We start from the raw sequence: 26370 nt of genomic DNA, 5'->3' as shown, positions 1-26370 counted from the left end.
GGTCCCTGGAGACCCCAGCCTANCCCCTCCCCCCGCCCCCAAACCCCACCACCAACACCCTTCTGACCTGCTCCAACCACAGGGTGACCAAGATACCTGAAGCATTATGTCTGACTCTAATGGTGGCTTCAGGGGGACAAAGGAAAAGTTGGCTGACTGGCCTTTGGGTGATCTGGCTCCTTAGTGACCAGTGTTTGTGCCCCCAATGTTGTGCAGTTTTTCCCACTAAGAGGCAAGACTGTGTCCTCTGAACCATTTGCCAAAGACTCCATGCTGGAAGAGAAAGCAAGACTTGATTGGCAGGGGCAAGGCAGATCAAGCACCAACTCCTTCAGGTTTTCAATCCCAGGTCCTGAGTGAAACTTGAATACTTGTCTACACTTCTAGTCCTTCGGAAGCATGATGGAGTTCTCTTGTTTGGAGAAAGCCAAAGTCCGACATAGTACTTGGTAAACAGGAGGCACATGAATGCTGAGTGACAGGTGCCATGGGCCAAGCCAAGCCCTATTTGTTCATCTAGGTTGGAGTAATCAGAGGGAGGCCAACCCAGGGTCTCCTGTCCATGGGCTGGGGAGCAGCAACAGTCAGGAGCAAGGGCCCAGCCCACCTCCCCTAGGAGGCAGAGGGAAGGGGGCTGAGTGGTTGTCAGGCATGATCCTCCCCGTCTGCAACATGGCGGTAGCCAGGAGGCTGGGCCTGCATCCGGAAGAGGACGGTGAGGAGCAGCACTATGAGAAGGAAGAGGATGGAGCCGCATACAGCCAAGGCCACGATCACCTCTGAGCATGGGTTGGGGAGAAGAGGGAAAGGTCATGTCAGTGTTCATCCAACAAATATTTGATTGTCTACCATATACCAGGTGCTCTTCTTACAATGGGGATGTACCCAGGTCAGTGACAAATGGTATAAAGAAAAACAAACCAAACTAAGAGGAAAAAGATGGAAAGGTAGGTCAGTCAGGGAACGGATCACTGAGGAAATGACAATTTGACCAGAGACATGGAGGCCCTGAGACACTCAGATATGGGAAGGTAGGGGCAGGAGCAGCGGGGGTGAGTAGACAAGAAGTAAATACAAAAGGCCCTGATGTGGAAGTAAGCTTGGCACATTCTAGGATCAGCTAGAAAGTTAATATCACTATAGCAGAGAGAGGGGCAAGTAGGAGATCAGCACTGAGGATCAGACCAAGAAGGGCTTAGAAGACCATAAGAAAGAACTTGGATTTTGTTCCAAATATCATAAGAACCCACTGGCAGATTCTGAGAAGGGTAGTGATGTCAACTGATTTATTTTTTTTAAAAAATTAACTTGGGACACCTTGGTGGCTCAGTCTATTAAGAGTCTGACCCCTGGTTTCAGCTCAGATTGTGATCTCACGGTTTGTGGGCTTGAGCCCTGAGTCAGGCTCTGCACTGACAGCGAGGAGCCTGCTTGGGATTCTCTCTCTCCTTCTCTCTCTCTGCTCCTCCCCTGCTCTCTTTTTCAAAATAAATAAATAAAATATATATTTAAAAAGTTAACTCTGGTGCTGAGACACTAATAAGGACAAGAAGAGAATCAGAACAGTGGGAAGCTTTTCATTAGTCCAGGCAAGAGATGATAGTGGATTGGACCAGGGAGGCAAGAGAATGTATTTTAAAGGTTGAGCTGATAGGATCCGCTAGTGGACTGGATATGGGGTCTGAGAAAGAGGGTATTCAAGATGACTCCTAGGGTTACACTCACTGCGCAACTCGGTGACTAATGCGGCATTTGCTAAGATGGGCAAGACTGGAGGAAGAGTGAATTTAGGGGTAAGAGTGTTTGGTTTCAGACATATCAGCTTTGAGATGTTCTAGTTGACCTCCACGGAGAGACCGCCAATCAGCAGTCAGATATGTGAATCTATAGCTCAGAGAAAAGGTCATGAATCTGAGCCATAAAAGGCTAGAACTTTGCATGGAGGTGCTATATAAAACCATGAGGTTGGGGGCACCTGGGTGGCTCAGTCGGTTAAGCGTCCAACTCCAGCTCAGGTCATGATCTCACGGTTCGTGGGTTCGAGCCCCGCATCGGGCTCTGTGCTGACAGCTAGCTCAGATCCTGGAGCCTGCTTCAGATTCTGTGTCTCCCTCTCTCTCTGACCCTCCCCTGCTCACACTGTCTTTCTCTCTCTCTCTCTCTCTCTCAGAAATAAATAAAAACATTTAAAAAATTAAAAAAAAAAAAAGCCATGAGGTTGGATGGGATTGCCTGGAGTGTGTACACATGGGGAAGGGCCAGGATGAGTCCTGGGCCATCCATTGTTTAGTCAGGAGAAAAGCCAGTAAGGAAGCTACCTGTAAGTCAAAAGAAAAAGCAGAGAAGCCAAGAAAGTGTCTGAGGAAGGACTGACCAATTACATCATGCCCCTGAGAGACGAGAGAAGCTAAGGATTGGCCACTGGCTTTGGTAAGACGAGGTCCTTTACAAAAGTGGCTTCACTGGTGTGGAAGGTGACACAAGCCTATCTCTCGGGAGTCTGACAGAACAGGCACTGAAAAAGCGAACTAGGAAGGATTCCACTTTCACAGGGAACAGAGAGACACAGTGGTGGCCTGAGGAAGATGGGGCCCTGAGAGGTCTTGATTAGGCTCTCAAGATGGGACTGACCCAGTAGAGAGGAAACACTGAGGCTCCAGAAGTCTCTGGGGAGGTGAGAAGAGATGGACCTGGGAGTGGTGCAAGTGGAGAGGCTGGCCTCAGGTAGCAGCTTAGACCAGCAAGTAAGCTGGAAGATCTGCTGCTTGCAGGACGAGCCCAGGCTCTCAGGGCTACCGTTATTTTCTCAGTGATCTGAGAAGAGTGAGGAGTGGAGAGAAGGTGAGCAACAGTGTCAGGGTGGGTCTCGGGAAATCCAGGGAGATGGCTGGAAGGGCAGCAGCTCTCGGGAGACCGGCGGGCGGGAAAAGGTTGTTCTGGGACATCACTAGCAGAGCCAGGCAGCCGCTCACCTGTGTCTGCAGGCCCGCTCACCAGCTGGCATTCTTGCTGCCAATCCTTGGGCACGACGGGCTCTGTGAGGTGAAGGAAATCCTGCAGTGGGCAGCGGTGAGGGCAGCCAGGCAGGATCAGTGGCCAGGGAGCCTTGTTGCTCTCATTCCGAAAGTACATCTCCACCGAGAAATTCCTGAGGGTTGATAGGCGAGGCGACGGAAGCTGCTCAGCGGGCCTGTAACCAAGTGCTTGGGCTGCCCACCGCCTCCATGCAGTTGCCCCTCCAGAGGGCAGACTGGTAGCTCCACTCACCCATTATCTTCCTGGTACAGCTCAAATATGTGGCAGGAGGCATAGGGGGCTTGTTCCCCATTGTAGACATCCAGTGCCATTTGCAGGGCGACCAGGGTGGTGTCGTGCTGTAAGAGAGTGCTCCCTGTCAGCACTATTCACCAACTCCCCCACCCTCCGCCCAGCCACCGGACAGAGGAAAGAGCCAGCTCCTTGGCTGATGTTCGCACGCTGGGGACTATGGAAGCTTACCGCAGAGTAAACCAGCAGCTTGGGGAGCTGGGAGGAGGCTGCCATGAGGGTCAGGTTCTTCCGTATCTGAGCCAGCAGGACTCCTGCGGGAGAAGAGATCCTCTTGTCAGTGACTCCAGCTACCCCCCGTCTTCTGATCAGACCTATCTGAGCCCCTTCGCCCTCTGCTGGTCCTGGGTCTGATCACCCGCACAGGGAACTCTTTCTAGGTGTGTGGGAACCACGCAGGAAACTGTCCGGCACCCCTGTTCTCTAAGAACTTTCAGATTTACAGACAGAAGCAAGATAAAACAAGGTATGTACATTTCCACACAGATAGAGGGACCTGCCCGTTTATAAGTGAGCTATGAGGCCCTGCCCATGTCTGAAGAGTTACTCCAGTTTGGAAGAGATGTAAACTTAAGATTGCTTCAGAACCCAGAGGATGGTGGCAAATACAGGAGCTTTGCCATATGCAGGCTCTGAAAACTACAGAGACGTCAGGAAGGTTTGACAGCTGGCCCTCCCTTGGGTGCTCAGACCAGGAAACTGGCATATGTATTATTCTCAGCCTTCTTGCAAAGTGTTCCCTGGTGGGTCTCCAAAGGTAGGTATTCATTTAAGAGGACAGAGAGTCTCCTGACAGGAGTGACACTTAAGAAGATGAGCGGCAGGAAAGAAGCACACAGACCTGACTATGGTCAATCATACAGTGACAAAGGAACTGGGGAAGGCTTCGGTGACTAACGGGAGGTCTGGTTTTGAATGGGCAGAGAGGACTATGGGGGGCGAGGCAAGTGTGTGAGAAGCCCTCCAGAGCAGGTTGTTAATGCTGTAGGGTCCTGAGAAGGGGAGTGACATGCTGCTCTGGTCACTCACCCCCCTGAAGCCGGGCCTTCTCTGCCTGCTCGTAGATCCCGAAGAGGAAGCGGAAGCTGAAGTCCTTTAGCCGGCTCAGACGCTGCATGGTCTGGGGAGAGGCCCAGGGCGGCAGGACCAGCCCGTGTGTTTGCTGTGTATCGCAGCAGGCAGGTTAGCTCCCCAGGCCTAGGCCAGAGCCTCTCCGGGGACAGCCCTCTTCCCCAGGGGGAAGGTGCCTGTGTGTGTGTGAGGGAGGGAGGGAGGGAGGGAGGGAAGGGAGGGAAAGGAGAGGAGAGGTGAGGCTGAGGGACTGGAACCAGGAGACATGGCGGCAGGACACAGGAAAGGAAGCTCAGGCACGAAAAGCGTGACTCAGCAGAATCTCGGATACCACGAGAGTTCTGGGTGGAGAGGGTCAAGAACTGCTGACGGAAAATAAACCATTTCCCACTCTGATGTTCTTTTTCACCCGTGAGGGAAGTTCCCTTGTTTCACAAGCAGCAGCTTGCCTGGGCTTCCCCAGTGGGAATGGTATCCAGGCATGGTGTCCCACTTGTCCTGGTCACCTGAGCCTGCTGAGGTGCGAGAGATGAGAGGTCATACTGGGACCCTAAGTGGGCTCACCTCACAGAAGAGTGTGTCGTAGACATTCCAGACGGTCTCCAGTGTCAGGTCTGTAAGCCCTGTCTCGTTGGCCACCATATCCAGAAATTGCTATGAAAAAACGGTCAGGGGATGAGTCCTGGCCTGGGGAAAAGGACAGTGTGAGGACCTCCACCTCAGCCCCACTCACTGCATTCTGAATAATCTCATTCTGGTACTCTGGCGTCTGTCGGGTCTCGTTCTGCAGCTGCTCATAACGGGGACATGGGCCCAACGGGAACTTCAGCAGCTGCAGAACAAAGCGGAGAAAACAGGCCGAGAAGGAGGTGAGGATCAGCTGGCCCATGGCCAGAGTTCTTCCTCTCACCACCTCCAGGGAAGCTGGCCAGTCTTACCCTATCCTCGGTGATGGGCACAGTGTGGACAGGGATAGGCTGCCAAGGGATATTTGGGTTGAAGCGCTGCATCTCGTTGGGAGGGAAGAGTCCAGCCAGGTTGGCCTCGGCACTCATGAGAGTGCGGTCAAAGTCTGTGCTTCGCACATAAACCTGCAGAGATGATGACATGAGTCTTACCTGTAGGGGTGGGGTGGGGCAGCTTTGGCCCCTCAGTGGGGCCCCAGGGGGAGAACCTGAACCTGTTCTTGATGGTCACCCAGCATATTATGGCCCCCACTCCCCATCTCTGACATTCCTTGTCCCTCTTCCCGGCAAAGGGCCAAACACTCCGGTAGCGGCTAGCTGTCCCCACTCTGTAAAGAACTCCTGTTGAAGTGGCTCTAGTTCAAATGCCCTCCCAGTCCAAAGTGTAAGGCTGTCAGTAAGGTTGTCAGGTCTATCTGTCTGCTTTTATAGCAACGCCTGTCTCCCTATCTAGACCAGGGTTCGTGAAGCCAGAAGCTGTCTCCAACAGCTCCCACACATACCCCTTAATAAAGTGGCTTAGAGATCAGGGAGAGGAAATAAGGAACAGAGATAATTGCTTGTGCCAAGGGAGGAGGAAGCAGTGGGGAAGGGCAAGACCAGGACAGAGCTGGCTCTCAAGGGAACAATAATATCGAGAGCCACAGAGCCTGTGGCTGACAGTGGTGACCAAAGGAACATTCACCTCCATCCATGAGCTAGGAAGAGGGCTTCAAGGAGAAGGAACACTGCCAATCTTCCCTGACACATGCCTTCTCTACATGTGCTCCTTCCTTCATCTCTAGGCCCTGTGTGGTTTATCATCCGTCTTCCCCACTACATTCTAAGCTCCACGAAGACAGAGACTGTATCTGTGTGATACACCACTACATGCCAGTGCTAGGACAACACTTTGCCCTTAGTAGGTACTCAATAAGTGTTTTGGATGGAAAGTCTAGGTTACTGCACAGAATTAGAAAAGACTTTGCCAGGCCCTAAAGTCTGAGCTTGGATGCTTGAACATCCTTCCAAGTTGTGCCCCTTCCAAATCAAGGAGGGGTGACTTGGCCTCTAGGATTTTGTTCTACACAGCTCTTAGATGTCATGTCCTGTAGCTGTTACCAAAAACACATGGCAGGAGGCCAGAGTGCCCCAGGTGCCCTAAGGGCGGAGGGTGAGGACAGTACATTCCATTCCCCTTGCCTCTTGGAGCTCCCAGCCTTACCTCTTGCCGGTGGTAAGAGGTGCTGAGAAAGCCATCGTAGCGTTGCCGCAGAGCCTGGCCCAGCTCCCAGTGCTGTTGCATCCCCTCCTGTGGGCAAACTCAAGAGTTAAGAGGGAAGGGACAGCTTACACGTCCCACAGGGCTTAGGCTCTGTTGCTTTACAAATTTACCCTGGCTGGAAGTAGGAGTGGGTTAATCTGATCCCAGAAGTCATTTATTAAGTGGCTGACTGTATATGGCACCTGTCCTGGACACAAAGGAATGTAAGGTTAAGGTCAAAGTCAGCACCCACATGGGAAATGAAGAGTTTGGTGGAGCCCTACGTTCTGCAGCCTGCTCTTGAGGTCACTCATTACACAGCACACCCTGAATGGGGGCTGGCTTCTGACCCACCTTGGTTAGCTGACCAAACCCCTGGGGCCACTCGTCTTCCTGATAGGGATCCTTGGGATATGTCTTCACTGGCGAACGGTCTCCGTGTCGGTACAGCTGAGGAAAGAAAATGGTTTGCCTACAGGTCAGACGGTTCCTCGGTGGGGGACACAGAATCCATCTCTGCCCCGTGTTGGGGAGAGAAGCCTTACTCCTGCTAGGAAGCCTTAACTCGGACCACTGCAAAAGACCCCAACTCAGAAGTCAGTAAGTTTGAACAGGTTCCAGAGATTCTAATTTGGCCAAACAACGCCACTGGTGACCATAAGAGAGCCAAAGGTACAGATGGGAACGGAAAGGAAAAATGAAACAATGCCGGGGGTGGAGGGAGGGACAGGGGGAGGGATCACCAAAGGCTTAAAGGTGAGTCTCTTTACCGTTCTACAGCATCCCTGTCCCAAGACAGACTGGCCGACGTATGCCCTGATATGGAATTAGTTACACCCTGCCTGCACGAAAATAACTCGGGCTCCACATCAATTCCGAACTGGGCCCTCGACCCTCCAGGCCAGTCGTCTCATCCTAAACCGGCTCCCGCTCCTCCAGATCCCGACCCCAGCACAAGCCCCGCCCCTCCCTCGAACAGCCGGCCTGTGCCCTTCCAGCTCTGGCGAGCTCCTTAGCCACCTCGTCTCTCATTACCAAGGTGACGAAGCGCAGACTCCGGGCCTGTGTGGGTGGCATCACTATCAGGTTCACACCAAGGAGGAACTGGAGAAGAGCTGCCTCGCTCCATGTAAACTGCCTGCCAGCCATCACCGCTGTAGACTCTGCAGCAAATCGGCGGGAACCCGCTGCGGGGCACCTCCAGCAGCCGCCCGGACGCACCCGTAAGGACACACGCCGGAAGTGCCTTCGCCGCCATCTTGCTAAAGGAGGGGCAGAGATGGTGGGAGAAGGAAGAATCTGGGAGGGAATGCTTGTAGGAGGCTCGCGATGTGGCCGTAGCGGAGGAGCGTGGGAGTGTAGCGCGACCTCGCGTGGCAGAAGGAGCTGAAGACCTCGTCTTGGTAAAGAGAGCCCTGAGCTCGGGTTGGCCTCCGCCACGGAGACCCCATAAGAAGGTGGCGCCTGCTGTGGGCCAGTGTACGGGAGAGCGAGCGCCCCCTCGGGCCGGGGTGCCGCCAGGCCTGAGCTCAGAGCCAGAGCCGCTGCAGAAATGGGGAGAGAGTTGGGAAGTGTAGGGCGCCCTTCTCCACGCCCCTGCCTTCTGGTGGAATTTGAGCTTTGGCCCTGTTCCCGGGAGAGGCCCTGTTTGGTGCAGGGCACAGAGTGTCAACAGTTCTTTGGACTCCGTATGTCCTTGAGGTTGGTCCCAGTGTAGCCTACTCGCTCCTCACTTTGAGCAAAGCTCCAAGAGACCTCTCACTTTCCCTTCCAGTCCTTTCCCTGGCCTCCCACCCGTCCACTTCCGAATTTTGGATGTCTTCTAAGATGTCATGCCTCCTCCGAAAGGAATGTTGCACAGTATGTTCAGACTTTGCAGAATCAAAGCAGTGAATCCATAGGCGAGGAATTTCAGACCAACGAATGGGGAGATATAGAAGGATAAGGGGAAGGAGCGTATCATAAAGTGGAGTAGGTGTAGTTTCCACAGAATCAGAGGCCCTCTTGGCATTGGCCTTTAGGATCCAGGCGCAGCCAATTTGGCCTCAGGGCTCTGTGACTTAGCTTGGAATGACTCCAGGATCACGGGCCTTTGGGATGCTTTGATTCAGATCTGCCCACTGGAAGCAAATCACCTCAGATGGCTGGAGAAATAAAACGTGATCACAACTATATGGGAGAAGTGCCTGGGCGGCTCAGTTGGTTAAGGGCCTGACTCTTGATTTCCACTCACGCGGTGATGTCATGGTTGGTGAGCTTGAGCTCCATATCTGCTGACAGTGCGGAGCCTGTTTGGGATTCTCTGCCTCGCTCTCTCTCTGCCCTTCCCCTGCTCATGGTCTTTCTCCCTCTCTCAAAAGTAAAGAAACATTGAAAACAAACTTGGAGCATCTGCGTGGCTCAGTGGGTTAAGCGTCGGACTTCAGATCAGGTCATGATCTCATGGTTTGTAGATTTGAGCCTAGAGCCTGCTTGAGATTCTGTGCGTGTCTTTCTCTGTCCTTCCCCTGCTCGTGCTCTGACTCTTGTCTCTCATAAATAAATAAATGTTTAAAAAAATTTGTATGGGAGAAAGAAGGATCATTATTTTGTCCCATGACTCCAGATCCAATTATTTGTATATACCTTTCAAAATTGTTATGGAAGAGTGAATAGAAATTGAGAGCTGAAGGATGTGTAGTCAAATTGTTCTTAACCTTCTTATTTAGTCACAAGCACCTTTATGAATCAGATGAAAATTTAGTCCCCTGTCTTCAGAAAAATGTCCACACACACAAAGGGAATTTTGCATATAATCCCAAGAGGTTCAAGAAGACGGTCAGTAGTTTTCTTAATTCAACATCTCTGAATCCCTGATCCAGCCTAATCCCCTTACTTTAAAAGGATAAGAAAACAAACCCAGAGAGAGGAAGTGATTTGTCCAAGGTCACAGAGTTTAGGAGAAGGGATTAAAACTCAAGTTTTCTGATTCCCAAATAGTCTTTATAATGGGCTATTTCTCACAGGCTACTCAAACTAGGTTGCTAAGCCGTATTTGGTGGCCCCCAAATGCCTTCAATAAAGAGATTTCTAACAAAACCTTTTCCCATTGGTTGGATTGAATGGAGCATGGCTAAATTCCTGTTACTCTTGCAAGGATAGAGTCTTGCAACGTACCCAGGCCTTTGTGATTTCAGATTGTAAATCTTGGAGGAAAAAAAAAAAGAATGTAAATCTCGGGCTCACTAAATTTTGGCTAGTAGAGCAAATTCAACTTTTGCTTTTGTTCCCACTTTCTCAAGTATGCCTGTATCCTTTGTGTCTGCAAGTATCCGATGTAGGAGGGATTGATAGTTCCATTTCTGTAGTGAGAAGCAAATCCAGGAAGGGTGAAGATTATAGCACAAGTACATGGTAGAACCAAGAGCTGAGCCCTGGTTTTTTGTGTTTTTGTTTTATTTTGAGAGAGAGAGTGAGAACACACGTGGGGTAGAGAGGGAGAGAGAATTCAAGCAGGCTCCACACCATCAGCATAGAGCCCGGCGCCAGGCTTGAACTGACGAACCGTGAGATCATGACCCAAGCTGAAATCAAGAGACGCTTAACCAACTGAGCCACCCAGGCGTCCTGTGAGCCCTGGTATCTTGACCCCGAGCTCCTGCATATTTTCTACCAGATGATTCTGTAGACTCCATACCTTTGTTCCTAAATACAGATGCAAAAAACTAGGTGTATAGATGGATTGACAGATGGATACATGGGCCTATTTCTGATCAAATAAATCAGAATCTCTGAAAATGAGGCCAGGTTTGAAAACTGTTCCACTGTGTTGTCAGAAACAAACCTAAATCCAGGTGAGTTAACAATTTCATCGATCTGGGGAGGCCGTTTTGTGTAATGGAGTGAGGTGTGTGTTTGTTTGATTTTGAGTTTGAGCTTTTGTGTCAGCTATACCTGTATTCAAATTTAATAGTTACTTACTTGGCTAGTAACTGTTTCTTTGGGTTATATATGATGATAAATAAAATAATACATGTAGAGATAAAGATATGTAGTAGTAAATGTTACTTGTCTCCTTTCTGTCTTCTATATTATCTCTGAACACATAAGTTTGGGAAGCAGAAATTCCTGGGTTCTTCTCTATCTTGCGATTGGGAGGTTGGGCAGAAGTTGTTTGAGTGCCCTGCAAGATGACCCCCACACTCTGCATCCAGAATGATGAAGGAGGGAGCAAAAATCAGTTTCCTTAGCCGGGTCCTCCAAACTGTACCTTGTGGCCTGCTTCATGGGAATTTGAGTACTTTCAGGGGAATTACCAAGTAGTACATATGACTGTGGACTAGTGAATGCTCCTCTGTTTTTGCTTCAAGTTTCCCCCTTGCTGTAAGGAAAAGCCTCTGGAGGTTCTAGGGGTCACAGATGTGACTTGGAAAATCCCCAAAGGTCCTAGGATTCTCTAGGAGCCAAAGAAACCGGAGGCTGGGAAGGAGACATGGCACTGGGAGGCTCTACCCCTAATACCTGTGGACTAGTGGGACTATGCTGTGGGCGTGGGTCTGGCAAAGTGAGACATGCGACCCCAGCTGCTGATCACCTGACTACTTGCTCTGGTTTGGGGGAGAAGTCCCAGTGGTTGGTCTGCAGAAACTCTGGGGCAATAGTGCCTACAGGTTTTGGTCTTTTCCCATTTTCCTCTCCCTTCCCCTCCTCATCGGGGGAGGCTCCTGAACCCCTGTAACCTGGAGGGGTAGCTCTGGCAGTAAAGCAATAGTAATGCTTCCTCCTCTTCTACTTGAGATAAAGGAGCTGACTCCCTGGCTTGGAGGAGATGGCGCCCCGATCTGCTTGCTCAGCAGCTAGCGCTAGCCTGGGTCAAAAGAACTCCAGATGGGGCTTGTGTGTGGTCTCAGGTCCTGGACTGCAGAGAGACTGGGGTGTCAGGAGAGGGAGCTGAGGATCAGGAGTAGATGAGAGAGGCCTTTTCCAACTCCCTGAAGGTAGGTCACCAAGCCCCAGTCCAATGTTACACCCCAGGTTCCTTGTATCCAGGTGTTCCAGTGACATATCTGACTATCCCAGGCTGAAGCTCCTGGGGTGGGGAAAGACAGAGGAGGGAACTGGGTGGATGATGTGGGTGGTGGGACAGAACAGTTCCAGTTTCCCAGGGGTTGGAGTCCCTGGTGTCTGCTTTTCCAGGACAGCTGGGGCCTTGTGAAAATCTGGAGAGGAAGATGTGCAAGAGGAATGGAGAGCCTTGTGCTCATGACTCAGAGATGTTCAGACAAGGGTGGTGGCCTCATGAAGGGATGACCTTGTGATAAGGGGGAACAAGAGCTAAAGCTGGAGGCAGAACTTTGAGATGGGGGGTGTCNCCTGTTCCCCCGCCCCACCCTGTGCTTCCTCCCATCTTTCACCAAGCTCCCTTTCTGTTTCTGCTTTCCCTGGCCTTCTCCCATTCTGTTCTGCCACACCCTCTGTCTGCTCTGTCCCCGTTCCTCTCTTCCCTGGTGCCCGTTCATCTGTTTCCATCCTCCTGGCTGCCTGCCCTGGCCTTCTGTCCTTCTATCCTTTAATGTGGGGCCCATGGGAACTGGAGTTCACAGCAAAACAGGAAGAGCCTGTGAGCAGGAAACTGGGAGCGGGGCAGGGGGTGAACAACCAGCAGTAACCTCAGCCTCCCACATCTGGACTGAAGCATCCCCAGCGCTCACTGTCTCTCCCACAGCAGCCCACCGACCCTAGCTTCTTCCATCCATCTTAGTGCTTCACTGGTCCAGCCGATCTGAGAGGCAACCAGACAGGAGCATCCTGGACCTCGACACAGGAGATAGAAAGAGCACAGGAGTGCTCACTGGAGTGAGGACATCTGGATTTTGATCCCAAGCGTGGCCACTAACTGTGTGTGGTCTTGGAAAAGGCTCTCCCATGAGCTCAGTGTTCTCTGTAAAATGGTGCCCCTGTTATTTACCCTCCCTCCCTCTCGAAGTTGCTTTAAGGACCAAAGAGATAGTGAAACAGGCACTGGGAGGTTCAGTGTGAGAGTCCAGGTGATGGGAAGACCTATACACCAAAGGATTGGGAAGTTAATGATAGCTGCTACCATTTGTTGAACACTTACTGCCAGACATTGTGCAACGATATGTCGCTTCTCATGACAACCTTATGTAGCTAAAACCATTATTGTTATCATCCCTATTTTAAAGGTAGGTAAATTAGTTCAGAAACATTATGTAGCGTATTTAATTGCAATCAGACAGCTAACAAGAGGCAGAGGCAAAGCCAGGATTTGAACCCAAAACCGGAGCCCAGAGCTCAAGTGCTAAACAACATGATGAGATGAAAGTGACTAGAGTTAACAAGTACAGAAGAGGATCATATAATTTTTCTTATTTAAGAAAGAGGAACGTAGTACCTCCTCTGTTGCCTACTCTATGCTAGGCCCTGTTCCATGGGCTACAGGGGAGATAAAATCAATTAAACATGGTATCTACCTTCAGGGATGTAGCTCATTTTCCAGGCCACAGGGCAGGATAACTACGGCTATAGTCTCAGTACATCCTGGTTAGAAGCTACCATCACTTCAGATGGAGTGCTTCCCAAATATGAGAACCTGCATACCTTCCCAGGTCCATCCTGGGCTGGCACCTAAGTCACCTGCCATCCCCACCCCTACCTCCATGCCAGGCCTGCCATTGCTCCTCTCTCTCCTGGCCTCTTCACATTTTGGTGGCCCCCTACAGGGCACCCACATTCAGAGACTCCCTGGAAGGAAAAGCACCTGCCTTTCCACCCCTGGAGTTACACCAGCTTGGCTGAGGCCCGGGGCTGGTGGGGAGAGCTTTTTGGCCCCTTCCCAGAGGCAGGGAGGAGGAGGAGGGTGGCTGGGAAAGCAGGCTGGGGCTCGATGTCGCAATTCCGGGCAGTGCAGGGACCTTTGCTCTACGAGGTGTCTATGGAGGGGAGGGAACACCGACTCTGGAGGCTGCTGGGATTGGGGTGGGGGTGCCTGGGAGGCCGTCCTTCTGTAAGAGCAGCTAAGAGGCACCGGGGTGAGGAGAGGAAGGGGAGAGACGTGGAACTGGGCTGGTCTACAGGGAAATGCGACTGTCATGGTTGGGGGCAGGGGAGCAGGGGTGAGGCTGGGCTGAGGGGTGGCGGGCTGGGGAGGAGTCAGCATGGTGGGGAAGCTGCCCTGTGGGTGTGGGGGACGGCGGCCAGGGTTCTGGTCAGTTGTCTCCAGTCTGCCTAGCAGGAAGGAGAAGTGGCCCGACCCCTCGGCAGTCCCTCCCCTCAGCCTCTCCCCACATTACTTTCCTGGGGCTCCGGTCCCTCACTTGCTCAGCTCCGGCTCCTCCGCCAGCCAGCGAAGCCTCTGGACGGGGGATTGCACCACCCTCCTCTCTCAGCAAGGGGGCTCCAGAGACTGTCCCAGCCAGGAAGTCCGGCGGCCTGGGGATTCGGTGGGTCTGCTCCTCAGCACTGGCCTGGGGCTGTGTGTGTAAGTCTAAGGTGAGAGGGAGGTTACCCTGTAGATCTTAGAAGGTGGTCTCTGGGGAGAACTGAAGGATGATGGTGGTAATGGCAGCCCAGGCAGCAACAGGATTCTATTTAGGTCCCAGCATAACTCCTGGGGGGTTCTGGGGCAGGGGGGTCGTGGCTGTGAACTGGGGCCACTCCCATAGGCGGGAGGTTTGTGCCGGGACCCTGGAAAGTGACAGCAGTGAGGTTGTCTAAGAAGCAGTGAGTTTTACTGTATGAGTGAGCCACCGTCCCACGCCCTTGTCCTGGCCAACTTTGGCAGTTCCCAATGCTGTCCTTACTTTGGAGTAAGACGAAGGTGTTCTGACAGAAGCTGGGCAGATTGCCCAAACACTCTGTGATGTTCTGGAAGGGTCCTTGGGAAGAAGTGGCATGGTGACCGACAGCTAAGACTTTGGAGTCAGACCAGAATTGGAATCTTGGTTCTACCATTGCCTAACTGTGTAGCCATTGGCAATTTACTTAATCTCTTTGAACCTCAGTTTCCTGATCTGTAAAATGAGGTTAAGAATAGTCATGATATTGGGGTTCCTGGGTGGCTCAGTCAGCTAAGCGTCCGACTCTTGATTTCAGCTCAGGTTATGATCTCATGGTTCGTGAGTTTGAGCCTCGCAAGGAGCTCTGTGTTGATGACGTGAAGCCTGCTTGGGATTCTGTCTCTCCTCTCTGACCCTCACCTGCTTGTGCTGTCTATCTGTCTCTCTCAAAATAAATAAATAAATGTAAAAAAGAAAGAATAGTCATGACATTATAAGAACATTGAGAAAAAGGCATATAAAGCCTTAGAACAGGCTGATATGTACATATACAGCAAGCAAGTAAATGTTAGTGGATATATTAGTATTGATGGGATCAGGAGGAGAAAGTTGCTGAGGCCAGAAAGGAGCCCAGTTCTGAAGACTGTAACACGGATCGTTCCTGCAGGAGGGTCCCTTGGTAATGTCCAGGGCTCCAGGAAGAGATGTCCTTGTGGCTGGAGGCCCCTGTCCCTGATGCTTCTCCTGGTAAGCTGCTTCATTCCAGCCCTCCCCCCTGAGCCCACATCTCAGCTCCTCTCCTCCCTCAGGAATCAGCCTTCTTCACTACTTGCCTTCTGCCATCCCCCAGAGAGCAGTCCAGAGTCATTCTCGGTATTGCTTGCCTCGTTCTGCCCAGACTCCTTCTACACTGGTTCTGGTGTCGTTCCTTCTCAATCTGGGCTTGCTGCTGCGAACAGCTGGCATGTCCAGGGCTTAGCAGCACTGGCTTTGAAGAGCTCTGTCTGATCTCTGAAATGGATGCATGTCAGCCTCTCAAGGGGAAAGAGGTTAACATCCTCTTTTAAGATATTGAGGTACAGGGGACTGTAAGGGACTGTAAGTGACTAGCCCTCAAGCCCACATGAACCCCAGGGTCCTGAAGCCTGAGGCAACATTTTGCTGCCCTCTAGGGGTAGAGATAAGTTTGTGGTTTCCCAGAAGGATGCTGAGGAAGTGGATGGGAGGGACCTGAGAGACCCCCTTGTGCCTCTGTTTTGGGCCTAGACTCTGCAGTGGAGCTGTGGGAGCCAGATGTACAAGATGCAAGCAGCCAGGCGCTGGGAGGCAGCAACTGCATCCTCAGGGAGGAAGCCAGCACGCCCCAATCGGCCAGGGGTTCCCTGGGGGCAGGGCTGGAGGCAGCAGAGCCCACAGTCCTACTCCCTGGGGTGGATACCCCTCCAGAGTCTACAGGTGAGGAGCTATTGGATTTGGAGGAGGCAGGGGCTCCCTGGATCTGGGAGAAGTACCTTAGGGCTGCTTACCTGATAAGATCATGGTTCAATCCAAAAGCTTTGGATTCAACTAGGCCTTAGTGATCTAAATGTGAATTTTGTCTCTACCTTAGGCCTTTCTGAGCCTCAGTTTCCTTATTTGTAAAATGGAAGGAATAGCAGTATTATCACTTCTCAGCCTTTTGGCTAAGATCAAGTGTAGCATCTGTTCTTACCAGTTTAATAATAGTATCTATCTGTTATGGCTGTTGTCAGGATGGATCAATGCATATAAAGGCTCAGTACCTAGGACATAATAGCACTTCGCATATGAGAGTTACTTTCTCATAACAGACTAGACAGTGTACAGGGAAGGGAATGAAGGTCACTGAGTGCTCAGGGCAGTGGCCAACTGGGCACCAAACTTTTTTCTTGGAGAAGAACATTAAGGCTCTTCCCTGTATCCAGAGCTCCGTCCGCAAAAACGAAAAAAGGGGCCGGCCCCCAAAATGCTGGGGAATGAGCTGTGCAGTGTGTGTGGGGACAAGGCCTCCGGCTTCCACTACAACGTGCTGAGCTGTGAGGGCTGCAAGGGATTCTTCCGCCGCAGTGTCATCAAAGGGGCACGCTATGTCTGCCACAGTGGGGGCCACTGCCCCATGGACACCTATATGCGTCGCAAGTGCCAGGAGTGTCGCCTTCGAAAATGCCGCCAGGCTGGCATGCGGGAAGAGTGTGAGTGTCTGGGGGCAGGAGTTGGGGAGGAGGCTTCTGGGAAAGGGGTGCCAGGGTGTGAGGGTAGAGCCTCCAGGGCCTTCCTATGTGGTCCCTAAGTACAGATTAAAATCTCTTCCTTACGTTTACCCAATGCTCTCTGCTTTTCTGGAGTCTCAAACTGCCCCTCTGCCCCATCCTTGCTTCCTGTCTCCCCCTTTCCTTCCCTCCTCACGTCCGGTCTGTCCTTAGGTGTCTTGTCAGAAGAGCAGATCCGCCTAAAGAAACTGAAGCGGCAAGAGGAAGAACAGGCTCAGGCCACATCCATGCCCCCAAGGGTGTCCTCACCCCCACAAGTCCTGCCCCAGCTCAGCCCAGAGCAGCGGGGCATGATTGAGAAACTGGTGGCTGCCCAACAACAGTGTAACAGACGCTCTTTCTCTGATCGGCTCCGAGTCACGGTAACTGAGGGAGCTGGGGACAGGTGGCTGTGCCCAGGGCACGGTTGGCTTCTTGATATCCAACTCAGTATAGTTTGTGTTTTCCATCCTTGCCCTTCTGGGTAGCCTTGGCCCATGGCACCAGATCCCCAGAGCCGGGAGGCCCGTCAGCAGCGCTTTGCCCACTTCACCGAGCTGGCCATCGTCTCTGTGCAGGAGATCGTTGATTTTGCCAAACAGCTGCCTGGCTTCCTTCAGCTCAGCCGGGAGGACCAGATCGCCCTGCTGAAGACTTCTGCAATCGAGGTGGCTGGCCAGGCCGAGGGGTGACAGGAGGACTGGGGTGGGATTGTCTCCGGCAGGGGCTTCCAGACAGCCGAGTGGGGAGTGAGAGTGTTTCATGCCGAGACCAGCCTGCTGAGTCCCTGTTTGAGGTCTGCTGTTGTGTGCAGGTGATGCTCCTGGAGACATCTCGGAGGTACAACCCTGGCAGTGAGAGTATCACCTTTCTCAAGGACTTCAGTTACAACCGGGAAGACTTTGCCAAGGCAGGTGAGAACTGAGATCAACAAAAGGATTGGGCTGGATGGAGAGACACTTTTGGTCTTTGGGCTCACAGTGACTACAGAGACATGGGCCCAGGCTTTGGGTGGCTGTTCAGGGAAGGCTCCTCCTGTTTTCCCAAGATAGGAAGTTGGAATGGTGATCGGCCTCTCTCAGCTGCTCTCTGTCCTCTGTTGCATTTGGCCACTGGTTCTCAAACAGCATTCTAAGGAATCTGAGGTGGGGGTTCTGTGGAAATGTCACCTTGGAGGAGGGACAGAGAGGCACAGGAATGTCCATCCTTACTTGAACCAAACAAGAAATTCCATTTAATACTGTGCTTCTACCTGGTGTTTTGCCTTAAGAAAAGATTTTGCACCGAGCCTTTTAGTACTTAGTAAGGAACTCAGTCGTGTCCTTTAAGGAACCTGTGAACCGATTTCCCCCTACGCTTTTTCCAGTTGCTTTTTCTGATGAGTTGTGGAATGGAAGCTGAAACATGGCAACTTTAGGGCCATTTTAGGTTAAGAGTGAACACTCCCATCCCCATGCTGTATTATACCTGGAACATTTCCTCCAAGAATTCGCTCACAGTGCTGCTCTTTGGTTCTTGCTTGCAGGCTAAGCAGTGTGGGTTTCCTCATATTCAGTTGCTGGTAATGTTTGTGTCATGCGAGTGGAGTGGGCAAGAATGGATGTGGCTCAGGGGGGTTTGGAGGGACTGGATTTCGGCTCAACAGGAGACCAAGTAGTTTAACACCTGCGTGAGTGGGTCTGTAAAACAGGGCGGATGCCACGACTCCCTTCTCGGGGTTTGGTAAGTCCTGGTTTCCAGGGCAGAGCTCACTGTCTGGTGTCTGGTGACTCAGACCAGTTCATATGCCTCTTGTCCAGTACAGGCCACTCAGTGAGCTTTCTAGGAGGGCCGCCCTTAACTACAGAGCACAGCAGAGCACTGTCGCATCTCCTGGCTTCTATGGCGCTCCATGTGCTGCTGGAGTGTATAGGCACCTAATGGGGCAATTTGAGGACTTTTTCCAGCTTTCAAAACCCAGCCCTGCTCCTTTTCTCTGCCTTTTCCCTAAGTGCTTATCATCCCAGGCATTCCCAAGCATGGCCTCCTCCTCCTCCCCCTCCTCCCTAACCTCCTTCTTTCTGAACCCCTCGCTGTTCTCATATCTGGGTGTTCCTGCAGCACTAGCAGGCTTGTGCCATCTGAATCTGCACCTATTTATAGATTCATTTATATAAGCAGTTTTGATGCCATTGTGTTTGCCTTCCATTTCTTTTTGTCAGCAAGGTCTTGGTGAGGAGGAGCAGGGACCTTCTTTTGTCAGGTCTCCGTCCCTCTCGACATCCACTACCATATGCTGCAGCCACTAATGATGTGGACTGATAGCATGAGCAGATGCACAGCCCATCTCCAGAACGTCCCCCTCCTCTCTGTACAAAGGGGCTGTTCAGCACAATCGGAGGCTCAACACCTTCTCAAGAAAGGCTTTATAAAATGGGGCTTGTCCATTAAATGTCTCAACACACACTTGATAAACATCAGGGTGAAAGTACAGGAAGTGACTAACCAAGAAGCCTCGAATGGAAAAGTTAGCAGATGGTTGCTAAAAGAAATCTGAGAAAGCTTAGGGGACAGGGTGGAGTGGGGGGAGACTGTGTGATGGGTGAAGTGTTCTTTATATGTCATGACTTTAGGTCATGGTTTGTTGAACTTCACTCTCCTCAGCAAGAAAACGGGCTCTATTTTTTTAATCTATTATTTATTTTACAGGTACTTTTATAGTAGTTACCATATGTGCCACGTTATTATAAGGATCCATGAGATAGGTACTGTTAGTATCCTCATTTTGCAGATGGAAAAACCAAGGCCCAGGGAGCTTAAATAACTTACCCAAGGTCACACAGTCCAATAAATGGTAGAGCCAGGACTCAAACCCAGGCAGTCTGATATAGTCCATACCCTCAACCTTAATTGCTGTGTTCTTGCTGGGATGTGAAACATATTATCTCTAGTAGTCAAATAAGTAAGGCCTATTGCCAATGAAAAAGTTTTCCTTGTAAACAGAAACAAGAGTTGCCTCATTTCTAGTAATGTAAGGTCCTCAAGAATGCCAATAATAGGGGCATCCGGGTGGCTCAGTCAGTTAAGTGTCCAACTTCAGCTCAGATCATGATCTTGCAGTTTGTGGGTTCAAGCCCTGAGTCGGGCTCTGTGCTGACAGCTTGGAGTCTGGAGCCTGCTTTGGATTCTCTCTCTCTCTCTCTCTCTCTCTCTCTCTGACCTTCCCCTGCTCATGTTCTCTCTTTCTCAAAAATAAATAAACATTAAAAAAAAAGAATGCCAGTAATAGTTATTCTTGTCATTCAATTCAGCACCTCCTGTGTTGAATTGTGAGCACTACGTGCTTTGCATGCTTTATCATTTAGCCATTTCAGCAGTCTTAGAAGTTCAGCTGAGCTTCCCATCTCACAGATGAGGCTTAGAGACGTTAAGAAACTTGCCTACATTACACAGCAGAGCCCTGGAGACTTCTTCGTGAGTTCCCAATAGTTCCCCTAAGTTGAGGAGTTGGAGGAGACAAGGAAGCGCGTGCGGCTCGTGCTGCGTGCCCCAGCCTCCCTTCTTCCTGCCCAGGGCTGCAGGTGGAGTTCATCAACCCCATCTTCGAGTTCTCCAGAGCCATGAATGAGCTGCAGCTCAATGATGCCGAGTTTGCTCTGCTCATCGCCATCAGCATCTTCTCTGCAGGTGTGAGGAGGGGCAGGCGGGAAACGGAGCAAGAGACTTGCACCAAGAGGGGCTGCAGGCCCCATGGGGAGGGAATTGTGGGGGTGGAAGCCCATCTTGTGCTACTTTGGGAGATGCTGGGTGGGCCATGTCCCTATTTGGGGGGTCGTGATTTGGGGTATGGAACTATGACCCTGGTCAGACCTGCTCCTCAACTCTGTTGGTGACCTATAGACCGGCCCAACGTGCAGGACCAGCTCCAGGTAGAGAGGCTACAACACACATACGTGGAGGCTCTGCACGCCTACGTCTCCATCCACCACCCCCACGTGAGTCTCACTATGGTGCCCCTTTGCGTCCTCCCCACAGGCTTATCCCGACACACCTGTTTTCCCCTCAAGACTCCTTCCCTGATTCCATCTTGCACAGACAATTCTGTACCTCTCCCACAACTCCCCTGCCCTTACCCCCTTCCCTGGGGAGAGACAGAAGCTGTATCTGCCCCTCTCCTTCCCCTAGGACCGACTGATGTTCCCAAGGATGCTAATGAAACTGGTGAGCCTCCGGACACTGAGCAGTGTTCATTCAGAGCAAGTGTTTGCACTGCGCCTGCAGGATAAAAAGCTTCCCCCGCTGCTCTCTGAGATCTGGGATGTGCACGAATGACTGTTCTTCTTCTTCCCCCGTGTCTTCTGTTTTCTGGGCTGGATGGCTGAGGTGCCTGGCTGCCTCCTACAGGTGGAGCTGAGAAGGGCAAACATTCCTGGGAGCTGGGCAAAGGAGATCCTCGTGTGGCATTAAAGGAGAGTCAAAGGGTTGGGAGTTTTGTGGCTGCTGGGGAGTAAGGGTCCTGCTAGAAGTGTGTCCATTTGAAGACTGTACTGACCCAACCAGACGGATGAACCTGGGGGCCCCTTTGCACAAGGTTCTCCAGGGCCCTGCCCCTCCTGCCTCCGCCACTTCCTGTTTTCCCCGCAGGGCCCCAAGAGAAATTCTCCACTGTCACTGCGGCTTGACAATGCCTCGGGGCTGCCTCACTGATAGGGCTGGCGCTGTCTGTACAGAAAGACCAAAAGGAAGATGGAAAGAGAGAAAAACATTTCTGGATTGGGGGTGGGGGCACGGCCATAGAGGAGGAAACCCTCCTTTAGAATCTACTTCCGGACTCAGAGGAGAGACAAGTCACAAGTGCCGGCCTGGGCAGTGAGGGGGGACTTCCTTTTACCAACCCGATGAGGATAAATGAAATGCTGAGGCTTAGATGCCCCCTTCCCCTTTAATGACACAGATGGGATTGTGTCGTCTAAGGCGGGTAGGGGTAGGAGGTTGAATTTTCAGAACATCTCAGTGATGCACCTGTCTTCGTGGGCACGCTCATAATGCCTCGGGTTTTCCGTTGGTACCTAAAAAAGAAGGCACAACAGTCCATCCTCGAGGCCTTGTGGGACAGAAAGAAAAGTACCCTGAGGCCAGGGTGGGGAGGGAGGCGGCCCTGCTGCGGGTTTGGCTTGTGGGAAGGGCGGGACTCCATTTCCCATCGGACACCGCGGCACCGTTCACACCCCCTTCGCTCTGCGCGCTCCCTTGTAGGTGAGACTGCGGCCGCGCCTTCCGGCCTCGGTGTCCCCCCGCCGTCCCTGAGTTGGTAGGCTCCACCTCCCCGGCCGCGGCTTTGCAGCACCGGCTGCTGGGCACTTCCAAGCCTCTTGCAGGGGGAGGAAGGGTGAGGTGTGGGGGACCCTCAGAAAGTCTGAAGAGCAGTTTCATCTTGAGGAGTCGCTTCCAGATTAGCCTACATTTCGTCGAAATGGGCGCTATTACCTTGTCAAATTAAAATCTCTTTGTGCAAGCTGAACCAAAGGTATTCCTTTGGGTCCTCCCCGTGGCACGCTTGGCGCTGGGCTGGCCCGGCGCTCCCCTGCGCCTTCCCACTCCCACACGGATAGGTGTGTGCGTAGCCGCCCTTCTCCCGAGGTTGGCTCCACCCTTCGGCGCTCTGCCTGGTGTAGACCTGTCCCCCCAGTGGTGCATGGTACAGCCCCAGACCCCCTCAAACTCTCCCTCCCTCACCCGCTCGGAGTGGTACGCGCCCCCCGGCCCTGGCAGACACGGAACTGGCGCGCGCTGGAAGCGGCGCCGGCGCCGGCGAGCGACCGACGCTCAGCTGCCAGGGGCAGTCTGGCTGGGCCTGGCCGGTTTCCCGAGGCTCGGGAGGTAGGAAGGTCCGGGCCACGCGGGGGTCCTGGAAGGGGAATTGGGACGGGACTCCCCGGGGCGGGGAGGGGGGAAGGAACGGGTTCTGGCAGGAAACAGNGGGGGGGGGGGGGAGGGAAATGGGGAGGTGTTTTAATACTGCTTGTTGGAGAGTCGAGAAACCATTTAATCTTCCTGCAACTGCTTCCATCCTCATCCTCGTGCATCTTTAAATTCTTCCTCTTCCTGTTCCCCCCTCTTCCCCAACCCTACCTATTGCCTGCCTTATTGCTCTCGTTCTTCCCGACGCTGACCGGTCTGTGCTGCTGATGCGCTTGCAAGGTCACTGCCTGGGTAGGAAGGGAGCGAGCCTCCTCTTGTGCTCACGTCAGCAAAGATGTCATATCGCTCTCCGGTTCCTGTGGTTTTACTATGACATTCTGCCCCAAACGAGGGACGAACCCAAAGGGTTGGTTAACGTGGCCATCGGTAGGCTGAAAAGACATAGAGAATTTAAAGGTCTGTGGATTCCAAATCTGCATCTGGAGGGAGTGGGTGGTGATATAGGACTTCAGCAGATGGGTATGCGTTTTGGGGTTGATGCTTTTGGAATATAGGAGCTGGGAACCAGGGGCTCCCCATTAGTAACCATGGTTGAGGCTAGAGACAGAGTCTGAGCCTGGGTTGGTATGAAGACAGGATGTGAGTTATAGGTGATGTTATATGGAGAGGAGAGAGAATGGAGAGAAAAGCCTTGGTTCGTGGTGCAGTCTGAATATCCAGGAGGTAATGGCTATTGATGAGACATGAAACGTGGCTAAGCATCTAACCTATCAATACTGCTACAAGAGTCACGAGGTCTCAGGGTCCTCATGGCTCTTGAGGGACATGAACATTGCAGAGCATGATAATGACTTGAGTTTTATCAAATGCTTCTCAATGGGAGGGCTTGGATCCCACCAAGGCTAGAGGCCTGCTGCCCTAATATATCAGTAGAAGATACTTCAGGGGTGTGATATTTGAGATTTTTGGCAAGAAAGGGCTCTTGATTTTCAGTGTAAACGTAGATTTCAAGGCTTAGCCTTGAGCTCCGGCCCTGTAAATTTGGTTTTACTTTAAGATACTTTGGCACTCATCCTAAGCATTTTGTGCACAATTATAAGACAAATTATGCTTTTACTCATGTCCCTTTTCATTTCTCTGTTTCCTTCCCCTTCTTACTCTGCTTGGGAGGAGTTGAAACCAACTTTATAATAGTGCCCCACCTTCTGCAGTTTGCTTATGACTCCGTGGCCCTGGAGAGAACCAAAGGACTTTTTGGATGTTAGTGATACCTAGATGAGCATATGGCATGCTTAGAAACTTGGTTTTGGTTGTGTAGAAAGAAGATACCTCTCAGAATCCAGAACTAGGACAAAGTGCAAACCAAAGATAGGTGGGAAGAAGATAACCTAATAATTAGCAGGTGCTGTCAGTGGGAGAAGTGTCTCTAGATTCAAAAAGAATGAATTGTTATGGGCCCTGGCTGACTCTGGAGTAACAGCTGCTAGCACTGTGCGGTCACCGAACAGGGGAGGGGCTGTGACTATGCTATAAATAGTTCTGGGAGCCAGAGTCGCCATGGAGACAAAACCGAATCCTATTACCTGCAGGTCCTCTATTGGGAGCAACAGAAGGGAGGGGGTAGCATTTTGAGGATTTGAGAGGTATTGCAGAGCCATCTATTTATTATTAAGTAGGGAAGAAAAAAGATAGAACTTCTCATTCTCTAAATCGAATAGAATCTTCAGCATACAGGGAGCATGCATGTCTGTACAGAAGTGCACACAGCCGCAGAGAAGAGAGTGGTGTGTGTGTAATGGGAGTATCTGTGTGTGCAGTGAAGGAGGTCCTAGTGTGGCCATGTGTGGATCACAGAGGTAGAATTCTGTATGCACTGAGGTTAGCTTGTAGTGGAGTGAAACATTTTATTTAGAGACGTGTATGGAGACCCAACAGGATATAGATTGTAATTAAGACCATGTAAGCTCTTCCTGATTTTTGGTCTATGGTTTAGAAATTCCTCTGAGCACCCCTCCCTGTCCTTGCAGAAATCCTGTTATTTTTGCATCTAATTCTTAATTTCTATAAGAGATAGAAGGACAAAGTCTCATCTGTGTGTATTGTATCACTGATTCCAATCCTAGGACTAGAATAGAGGAAAAAAAGACTATGATTCAGCACCAAGGGCAGAGCTAGTAGCAGTAGCCAGTGAGCCCCTTTCTTGCTTGAAGAGGGAAGAAAAATGGTTTAGATGAAGCAGTTGGGGCATGGATATTCTTCATTTGAGATTGCACAGGATACAGTTGCCCACTGTTGTTATTGTCTCTGCATTAATCATACAATTATGGTAGTTTCACACGAAGCTGAATGCAGCATGTTGGTATAGAAAATAATTAGGTTTTTGGGGCTCCTGGGTGGCTTAGTCAGTTAAGCGTCCAACTTTCGCTTAGGTCATGTTCTCGTGGTTCGTGGGTTCGAGCCCCGCGTCGGGCTCTGTGCTGACAGGGAGCTCAGAGCCTGGAGCCTATTTCAGAGTCTGTATCTCCCTCTCTCTCTGACCCTCCCCTGCTCTCGCTCGCACGCTCTCTCTCTCTCTCTCCTAGAAATAAATAAAAAATATTTAAAAAAAATAATTAGGTTTTCATCTAGAGCTAGGAGTATAGATTAGTACTGATTAGAGTCTGGTTTGATACTGATTCAGCCTGGAGTGACTTAGTTTTTATTATCATAATGACAGTCCCAATTAGACTAACTAGCTCTGTTTTTTAGAAACAGAGCACCAGGACTAAGGCTGGAAATGGGCTGGTTTGTGGGGATGGGGAAGTGAACCGTTATTTATCCTACATTTTTAAAAGTTTATTTATTAATTTTGAGAGAGAGGGAGCACACATGCATGCAAGCATGAGCTCTCGAGGGGCAGAGAGAGAGAGAGAGAGAGAGAGAGAGAGAGAATCCCAAACAGGCTACACATGACCTGAGCAAAAATCCAGAGTTGGACCCCTTAACCGACTGAGCCACCCAGGCACCCCTGTCCTACTTCTTGACATTTATCCCTGTAGTTCAAAAGCTTAGACCAAGCTCTAGGCTAGGAAAAGTGTCATGTTTCCCCATCTTTACTACTAAAATGGAAGGCCTTCTGACCTATGACCGTGGGTGGAATGGAGCTGAGAGGGATAAATCCCTTATGCACAGCAGTGGATCTTATCAGTACTTTTTTTCCTATTAGACTTGAATTTTCAGATAATATCAGAAATCCTCCTGGGAACATTGACTCCTTGTGTGGTGCCTTGAAGTTTCTCTGAGATGAACTGATGAATTGGAACCATGGTGCAAAAGAAGAAACTCTGTCCTCGATTACTTGACTATCTAGTGATCGTAGGGGCCAGGTAACCAAGAAGAGACTGCTTTTTGTCTTGTCTTTTGGGATAACCACAGCATCTGTAATTATTCCCTTTTCCCATGCCCACATTGCTTTGCATATGTCATTCTTCCTCTATTATTTTACCCTGATAGGAACATTGATGCCAGTAGTGAAAATAGCAGTCAGGTGGATTGAGAGCATTGGCCCAGAGGAATAGAGACAGAGCAAAATTGCCCTATCTAGCATCTTTGTGTTCTTGGGCAGATATACTCTGTATACTTCAGTTTCCTTATTTTATTTAAAAAAAAAAAAAAAAAAAAAAAGACACTGTGCTCTTTCTCAACCTACATACGCTCTTTTGGTAATTCGTTAGCTAATACACCCTTTAAAAGTGCTAATCATCTTAAGGTATTACTGATAATTCTATTGCTGCAATTTTCCTTGCAGGATAGGTATCTTCATGATAGTACAGACCTCATTT

At 50.9% G+C, this 26370-nt stretch overlaps 3 protein-coding genes and 1 pseudogene across 60 annotated transcripts in view; 3 read left to right on the top strand and 1 right to left on the bottom strand.

Moving 5' to 3' along the window:
* Nucleotides 1-29: 29 nt before the first annotated feature.
* On the bottom strand, nt 30-7807 carry ACP2 (acid phosphatase 2, lysosomal). 3 transcript variants are annotated; one of them, XM_077767378.1, is made up of 11 exons: nt 7642-7807; nt 6961-7056; nt 6568-6654; nt 5337-5489; nt 5132-5230; nt 4963-5052; nt 4357-4447; nt 3499-3581; nt 3268-3374; nt 2973-3148; nt 30-779 (listed from the first exon to the last, which is right to left on the bottom strand). In XM_077767378.1, the coding sequence occupies exons 1-11, from the start codon at nt 7753-7755 to the stop codon at nt 646-648; spliced, it is 1230 nt and encodes a 409-aa protein (XP_077623504.1). In that variant the 5' UTR covers nt 7756-7807; the 3' UTR covers nt 30-645. The 3 variants fall into 3 exon arrangements, with proteins under 3 accessions (XP_077623504.1, XP_077623503.1, XP_077623505.1); XM_077767377.1 differs by having other exon boundaries at nt 4357-4489; nt 7642-7805; XM_077767379.1 differs by lacking the exon at nt 7642-7807 and adding an exon at nt 7377-7498 and having other exon boundaries at nt 4357-4489.
* Nucleotides 7808-7893: 86 nt separating this feature from the next.
* On the top strand, nt 7894-21110 carry NR1H3 (nuclear receptor subfamily 1 group H member 3). Of its 7 annotated transcripts, XM_077767370.1 has the most exons (11): nt 13619-13634; nt 13928-14094; nt 15049-15128; nt 15648-15836; nt 16325-16591; nt 16823-17031; nt 17137-17316; nt 17463-17562; nt 20201-20314; nt 20528-20622; nt 20813-21110. In XM_077767370.1, the coding sequence occupies exons 3-11, from the start codon at nt 15086-15088 to the stop codon at nt 20957-20959; spliced, it is 1344 nt and encodes a 447-aa protein (XP_077623496.1). In that variant the 5' UTR covers nt 13619-13634; nt 13928-14094; nt 15049-15085; the 3' UTR covers nt 20960-21110. The 7 variants fall into 7 exon arrangements, with proteins under 7 accessions (XP_077623500.1, XP_077623496.1, XP_077623498.1 ...); XM_077767374.1 differs by lacking the exons at nt 13619-13634; nt 13928-14094 and adding an exon at nt 7894-8009; XM_077767372.1 differs by lacking the exon at nt 13619-13634 and having other exon boundaries at nt 13803-14045.
* Nucleotides 16044-16174, top strand: LOC144234240 (U2 spliceosomal RNA; annotated as a pseudogene).
* Nucleotides 21111-22267: 1157 nt separating the features above from the next.
* MADD (MAP kinase activating death domain) overlaps nt 22268-26370 on the top strand; it is a 41212-nt gene continuing 37109 nt past the window's right edge. For all 50 annotated transcript variants that reach the window (XM_077767351.1, XM_077767341.1, XM_077767350.1 and 47 more), the window contains exons 1-2: nt 22268-22507; nt 25755-25914. In XM_077767351.1, coding sequence (XP_077623477.1) covers nt 25853-25914 — 62 coding nt within the window. In that variant the 5' untranslated portion in view covers nt 22268-22507; nt 25755-25852. The remainder of the gene's footprint in view (nt 22508-25754; nt 25915-26370) is intronic.

The sequence above is a fragment of the Crocuta crocuta genome, unplaced genomic scaffold (assembly GCF_008692635.1).
Source record: "Crocuta crocuta isolate KB4526 unplaced genomic scaffold, BGI_CrCroc_1.0 scaffold330, whole genome shotgun sequence".
Taxonomy (NCBI): Eukaryota; Metazoa; Chordata; class Mammalia; order Carnivora; family Hyaenidae; genus Crocuta; species Crocuta crocuta.
The sequence above is the reverse complement of the archived record's forward strand: the minus strand, read 5'-3'. Positions and strand labels throughout refer to the sequence as shown.

What these genes read in the sequence shown, in the direction of transcription:
- ACP2 (XM_077767377.1), bottom strand. Translation starts at nt 7,755, where the DNA reads ATGGCTGGCAGGCAGTTTACATGGAGCGAGGCAGCTCTTCTCCAGTTC. An exon ending in TGCCCATCACCGAGGATAGG is followed by an intron (nt 5,231 to 5,336) that starts GTAAGACTGGCC and finishes TTTGTTCTGCAG; the next exon opens with CTGCTGAAGTTCCCGTTGGG. An exon ending in GAAGGCCCGGCTTCAGGGGG is followed by an intron (nt 3,582 to 4,356) that starts GTGAGTGACCAG and finishes CTTCTCCCGCAG; the next exon opens with GAGTCCTGCTGGCTCAGATA.
- NR1H3 (XM_077767374.1), top strand. Translation starts at nt 15,086, where the DNA reads ATGTCCTTGTGGCTGGAGGCCCCTGTCCCTGATGCTTCTCCTG. An exon ending in GGCTGGCATGCGGGAAGAGT is followed by an intron (nt 16,592 to 16,822) that starts GTGAGTGTCTGG and finishes GTCTGTCCTTAG; the next exon opens with GTGTCTTGTCAGAAGAGCAG. An exon ending in TGAAGACTTCTGCAATCGAG is followed by an intron (nt 17,317 to 17,462) that starts GTGGCTGGCCAG and finishes TGTTGTGTGCAG; the next exon opens with GTGATGCTCCTGGAGACATC.